At 46.2% G+C, this 7,039-nt stretch overlaps 1 protein-coding gene across 5 annotated transcripts in view; it reads left to right on the top strand.

The window, feature by feature from the left end:
* Positions 1-749: 749 nt before the first annotated feature.
* SMOC1 (SPARC related modular calcium binding 1) overlaps positions 750-7,039 on the top strand; it is a 193,685-nt gene continuing 187,395 nt past the window's right edge. For all 5 annotated transcript variants that reach the window (XM_030559690.1, XM_030559689.1, XM_030559687.1 and 2 more), the window contains exon 1: positions 750-1,057. In XM_030559690.1, coding sequence (XP_030415550.1) covers positions 950-1,057 — 108 coding nt within the window. In that variant the 5' untranslated portion in view covers positions 750-949. The remainder of the gene's footprint in view (positions 1,058-7,039) is intronic.

The following is a 7,039-nucleotide window of genomic DNA, read 5'->3' as shown; positions in this document are numbered from 1 at the left end:
ACTGCTTCATCACCTTCATAGACTATCAGCCTGGGAAGAGACCTCAGGAGGTCCTCTAGTCCAATCCCCTGCTCAAAGCAAAAGCAAGACCAACACCAGTTAAATCATCCCAGAAAGGCCTTGTCAAGCCCAGCCTTAAAAACCTCTAAAGATGGAGATTCTACCACCTTCCTAGGTAACCTATTCCAGTGCTTCCCCACACTCCTGTAAGTCTTGAAGCATTGTGTCTTGAAGCATTCCAGGACAGCTGGAAAATGAAACTGATTGTAAACCAAAGAAACGGTCTGGCCTCTCTCTTTTTCTTGCTGGAGCTGGGCGAGGGGTGAACAAACCACTGCTGGGACACAGGGAAAGAGCTCTTTAGGGCGCTGCTAGTTTAGCTAACCCCAGGTGCTGCCAGCACCAGAGGTGAAGCGATTGACGTGCACGATGCTTTGAACCCGCCTGCGTCTCCCGCCCTGTGCCCCCCCGCGTGATTCCTGCTGCTCCTCACTCTGGATCTCTGCCGCTGGAACCCAAACATGCAGCCTCAGGGGGGCAACCTGAGAAACCCGCTGTCCGCTCCCGCACGGAGGGAGCCGTAGTGAAAGGGAGGGGCCCACCCCTCGCTCCCTGTCATTGGCTCTTGCACAGCAGCAACGCCGCTGTTATGGGTGCTTCCCTCAGTCACTCCTGCTGGCCCCGCCCAGGCAGGGTCTTTATAAGGGGGATCCCAATGGCTAGGACTTAGGCATTTAACCTGGTGCCGCTAAAGGGGGCAGAGCTGGGTGGCTCAAGTGCCCCGCACGCCCCGGCTAGGGCAAGAAACTCTCTGGCTTTTCAGGGCGGCTAGTGTCCCGTGGGCTAAGGGCAGGGGTAGGGCTCCAGCTGCAAGTTAAACTCCGTCCAGCAGAGAAAGGAAAAAAGGGGGGTTTCTCTCGTGCCTGTAGCCCCCAGCCCTCAAGTGACGATGCTCTCCAGACCCTGGTGCAGCGTGGTGACTCCCCAGCTGCTCCTGGTGCTGCTGCTGCCGCCGCATCTTCCTCAGGTTCAGAGCCACAGGGCCACTGGGCCCCGGGTAAGTGCGAGCTTCTTGCTTTTCCCCGGGATCTCTCTCGCGCCCCCTTCTCCCAGCGCGCGCGCGCTCGCTCGCTCAGTACAAGGGAATCATTGTCAGGTCACAGCCAGGTTCTCAGCCAGGTGCTGCTCTCATTCCCGCTTGGAAAATCCCCTCCTGCCCCGCACCGACCCTGTCATGCTTGTCAGGTACACTACGGGCTTTTGTGTGTTCGGGTGCCTGGGAACTTCAGCTGCGGTCCTGCATCGCTCCTTGTTTCTGGGATGCACCGCGGATCCCCCCCCGTTAAGACGTCCCCGGTGAGCTGTTGTCTGCCTCGCATCCCAGAGGGGCTCCCCACTCTGCTCTGACGGAGCCCTGAGGCTTCTAGCACTGGCCCTGCTGTGCTTGACCCATCACCACCTCTGGAGTGCTGCTGGAGATGCCTGCTGTGTGGTCAGTGATAACTGTTCAGAAGATCCCTAAAATCAAGCTGAGTACCCAAAACAGTGGGGCATGCATTTGTCAGGGGTTGGTGCAAAAGAGAGGAGCATGTTAATATGCTGTATTTTTATATTGTCAGCCTTGTGTTTAATAGGACCCCATTGGTTCCCAGAATATAGCTTTAGGACTTTTCTTCTTATGCTTCTAAGTAGGGATTAAATGAATCCCTGCAATAAAGCTAGATGCCTTCAGCCCAAACATCTCCCTCTAGGAATCTAGTTTTGTCTTAATCTATGGTTGGCTCTTATTGGGATGATTTAATTTTACTTACAAAAGTATTAAACTATTCTGGGGGAGAACAGCTCTCTTCTAAGTATGGTCCTCCTGCTCACATGTTACCTACCACTACAGCCTCTAGATTGGGGTAATGACTCTGAATTCTAAGGCCCTAAAACAGAAGCTGTTCTCAAGTCAATGCTGCAAGAAAAACACACTTCTGGGTAAGTGGAAAAACTTAACCTGTATGTAAGTATGTTGGGTGCACTGTCCACATACACTGTTTGCTAATTGGTCTGAAATGTATGTAGGACTCTTTACTCCGAATATAGCAATAGGAGACTTAACAAAAAAAAGTGGTGTACTAAACCAGATTACTATCTGAATAATATACACACACTTAAAAAAACCCTCTCAATACTGTGGAACGACTATAGCTGCCACATTAAAAAAAAAAAAAGTGTGTCCTTGTGTTCAGCTGCACCTTGTAGCCCTTTTATGACCAGATGTGTAACAGCAGCAGTTAGAATGTGGCAGATTGGATCCAGTGCATATCATAAATCCTTGGAGACAGGAATTTTGACGGTTGGAGGAAACACAAGATTTTGAGATACGCATAAATGTTCTAAATTAAGTTGTATTGTTTGATAGTAAAGCACTTGCTTTCAAAATCCCAAAGGTCTGGGCAGTTAATTTTTTTCTTTGAAAAAAGCATGATTCTTTTCAACAGCTCAATCTAGGTACTTTATGTGGCCCCTCATCAGTGAAGTAGCTGAGAGCCTTAATTAGGAACAGCTGAGATGAAGAATAAAACAAACAAACATCCTGATGCTAGCCTGGGTAATTGCACAACAAGCCTGTCTGTCAAACAGATTCCTTGTAGACTTTTTTTTATATACTGTATTTTACAAGCCAGTGTAACTGCTCCCTAGACTGTATTTTTTTGAAATACAAGTTACTTCAAGAGAATCTAAAACCCAAACACAAACAGCTGTTGAGTCTGTGTTCTTACCCTATGAATTCAATGAACTATTTTTTTTTTCTCCAAAGAACTTTCCACAGTCAGTGGGAAAAGTCAGCTAATCTGACATCATAGCTTTTGGTTTATTGGAAAGACCTGTGCCCTTAAAAGTTTAGCTTATGGGCTCTTCAGTATAAAATCATGGATTTTATGTATTTCACTAGTAAATCCTCTCCACCCTCTTCAAGTGGCTTGTTGAAAAGAGTGGAGTTGTGTAGTGGTGTGCTCTCCTCCCCACAACTTGTTCCACCAGCATGTTGAAATTCAAATCCTATCTGTTACATTCACCTGATGATTAGGCGCTCACAATAAAGCTGTCACTGGTCTAAAGGTGCCATGTTTTAGATTGTATCTACATTACAAAAAAGTTATTTGAATTATTCATTGTATTTTTTATTATGGCCACTAAGCTATACCACTCACTGTTTCTCTGATCCTGAGAATAGATCTGTGATAAGAGTGAAGAGAAACATCTGGCTTGTTAAACCATATCCCCTTCAGAACCCTACCTCTTTGGAAGTGGGCAGGACTGCAATTTTAGGGTTTGATTCTGCAGACTTATCACAGTGAAGTCAGGCTACTTTAGGATACTAGGCACTATATCTTGTAGTGTTTGTAGGCTTTAACACTTACTCAATTTGCAGTATTGTTGTAGTTGTGTTGGTCCTAGGATAGGAGAGAACCAAAGTAGGTGATGTAATACTTTTATTGGATGAACTTCTGTTGGTGGAAGGCTCAAGCTTACACAGAGCTCTTCAAGTCTGGGGAAGGAAGCAGTGTCTGAGCTAAAGAAAATTTGGGACAGATAGTTAAGTAGAAGGGGGTGACGCATGTTGGAGGCAGTCATTTGTATAGTCTCTTCTAGTTTAATAAACCACTTAAACTTTTATTTAGCTGAGACACTCTCTGCTTCATAGGTGCTGGAACTGGAGGTGCTGCCACACCCCCTGCCTTCAGCACCCCCACTATACAAATTGTTCCAGCAACACTGCTCTGCTTCCTTCCTCAGACATGAAGAAGAGCTCTGAGAGTTCAAAAGCTTGTACCTTCCACCAACAGAAGTTGGTCCAGTAAAAGATATTCCCTCACCTACCTTGTCTAACTCTAGTCATTTCAAATGACTAGAGTAGTTCCAAGTATTACTCCTGTGCCTGAGTCCTCCATACAAAGTCTGATTTTTACAATTCCATTTTCCTATTCTAGAAAGTTTTTCTCCTATTGCTGAGTGAAACCCTGGTAAATGGTGTGACTATATAAGGGTAAGAAGGGCATATGGGTATAGAAAGTATTGTTAAATAGACAAAGTAAAACTAAAAACAGAGTAACCTTTCAGTTAGAGTAATATTGATCAAATATTTTTCAGAAGTCTTTTTTTGTACAAATTGACTGCCACTAAGGGTATGTCTGCACTACATAATTAGGTCAAATTTATAGAAGACAGGTTTTTTTAGAAATTGTTTTTATACAGTCGATTGTATGTGGCCTCACACAAAATGCTCTTAGTGCATTAAGTCGGTAGACTGCATCCACAGTACCGAGGCTAGCATTGACTTCCAGAGCGTTGCATTGTGGGTAGCTATCCCACAGTTCCTGCAGTCACCACTGCCGATTGGAATTCTGGGTTGAGATCCCAATGAATGCCTGATGGGGCAAAAACACTGTCACGTGGTTCCGGGTACGTGTCGTCAGCGCTCCCTCCACCCCCCCCTCGGGGAAAGCAACAGCAGACAATTGTTTCACACCTTTTTTTCCTGGGTTACCTGTGCAGACGCCATACCATGGCAAGCATGGAGCCTGCTTAGCTCACTGTCACCGTACATCTCCTGAGTGCTGGCAGATGTGGGACTGCACTGCTACACAGTAGCAGCTCATTGCCTTTTGGCCGCAGACAGTGCATTACGATTGGTAGCCATTGTTGTACTCCTGGGTGCTCTTTTAGCTGACCTTGATGAAGTTGGTCAGGGGCGCCTGGGCAGACATGGGAGTGACTCAGCCAGGTCATTCCCTTTTCAAGTTTCGTCTCATGGAGACTTAATCCTGCCAGCAGTTGTACTGCAATGTCTTCTGCTGAGCACCCAGGAGATGATGATGGCTAGCAGTCATACTGCACTGTCTGTTGCCAGCCTAAGATGTACAAGATAGATGGAGTGGATCAAAACAAGAAATAGACCAGATTTGTTTTGTATTCATTTGCTCCCCCTTCCCTCTGTGAAATCAACTGCCTGCTAAACCCAGGGTTTTGAGTTCAATCCTTGAGGGGGCCATTGTGTGTGACAGTTGTTCGTGTTTCTGCTTGATGCAAAGCCACCCCCTTTGTTGATTTTAATTCCCTGTAAGGCAGCACTGTAAGCCATGTCATCAGTTGCCCCTCCCTCCGTCAGAGCAATGGCAGACAATTGTTTCGCGCCTTTTTTCAGCGCAGACGCCATCGCACTGGGAACATAGAGCCCGCTCAGATCACCGTGGCATTTATGAGCACTGTAAACACCACATTCATTATCCAGCAGTATATGCAGAACTGGAACCTGCAAAAGCGAAACCAGGCAAGGAGGTGATGGCAGCGCAGTGATGAGTGATGAGGACATGGACGTAGACTTCTCACAAAGTACAGGCCCCCGCAATGTGCACATCATAGTGTTAATTGGGCAGGTTCATGATGTGGAACACCAATTGTGCTTGTTTCCCGGGCCCAGAGATTGGTGGGACCACATAGTGTTGCGGGTCTGGGATGATTTCCAGTGGTTGCAAAACTTTCACATGCATAAGGGCACTTTCATGGAACTTTGTGACTTGCTTTCCCCTGCCTTGAAGTGCCAGAATACCAAGATGAGAACAGACCTCACAGTTGAGAAGCACAGGTGGTAGCCTTGGGGAAGCTTGCAATGCCAGACAGCTACCAGTTGGTTGGTCATCAATTTGGAGTGGGCAAATCTACTGTGGAGGCTGCTGTGATCCAAGTAGCCAAGTCAATCAAAGAGCTGCTGATATCAAGGGTAGTGACTCTGGGAAATGTGCAGGTCATAGTGGATGGCTTTGCTGCAATGGGATTCCCTAACTGGTGGTGGTGTAATAGACGGAACCTATATCCCTATACTGGCACCGGAGCACCAAGCCAGCGAATACATAAACCGAAAGGGGTACTTCTCAATGGTGCTGCAAGCACCAGTGGATCACAAGGGTATTTCACCAACATCAATGTGAAATGGCCAGGAAAGGTACATGACGCTCACGTCTTCAGGAACTCTGGTCAGTTTCAAAAGCTGCAGGAAGAGTGTCATGGTATAACCCCCACTCTGAACCTTAGTGTCCAAAAGATGGGGTACCAGCATGAATCCCCCTAAGCTTAATTACCAGCTTAGATCTTGTAGTGCTGCCACCAACCAGGACTTGCAGTGCCTGGTATACTCTGGTCCCCCCAAAACCTTCCCAGAGGACCCCAAGACCCAGACCCTCTGGATCTTACACAAGGAAAGTAAACCCTTTTTCCCCCACCATTGCCTCTCCCAGGCTTTCCCTCCCTGGGTTACCCTGGAAGATCACTGTGATTCAAACTCCTTGAATCTTAAAACAGAGAGGAATGCACCTTCCCCCCTCCTCAAGAGATAATACAGATTCAAGCTCTGTGAATCTAAAACAGAGGAATTCCACCTTCACCCCTCCCTTCTCTCTTCCTATCTCCCACCAATTCCCTGGTGAGTACAGACTCAATTCCTTTGAGCCTTAACAAGGGGAAAAAATCCATCAGGTCTTAAAAAAGAAAAGCTCTTAATAAAAGAGAGAGAAAAAGTAAAAGTTGTCTCTGTAATTAAGATGGTAAAGGTTACAGGGTCTTTCAGCTTATAGACACTAGAGAGAAGCCTTCCCCCCAGCACAAATACAAATTAAAATCCTTCCAGCAAAATACACATTTGCAAATAAAGAAAACAATCAAAAAGACTAAACCACCTTTCTACTTGTACTTACTATTTGAACAGAAAATTAGAGATCCTGTAGATACATCTGGTCACTCTCAGAACCCAGAGAGAACAACAAACAAACAACACAAAACACAGACTTCCTTCCACTGAGATTTGAAAGTATTTTGTCTTCTGATTGGTCCTCTGGTCAGGTGTTCCAGGTTCACTACTTGTAACCCTTTACAGGTAAAAGACATTAACCCTTAACTATCTGTTTATGACAGAGGCTTTCTTTCCAGGCCAGAAAATAACCATTGGGGATGCTGAAATGCCTATAGTTATCCTTGGGGATCCAGCCTACCCCTT

Source organism: Gopherus evgoodei, chromosome 4 (assembly GCF_007399415.2).
Source record: "Gopherus evgoodei ecotype Sinaloan lineage chromosome 4, rGopEvg1_v1.p, whole genome shotgun sequence".
NCBI lineage: Eukaryota > Metazoa > Chordata > Testudines > Testudinidae > Gopherus > Gopherus evgoodei.
The sequence above is the reverse complement of the archived record's forward strand: the minus strand, read 5'-3'. Positions and strand labels throughout refer to the sequence as shown.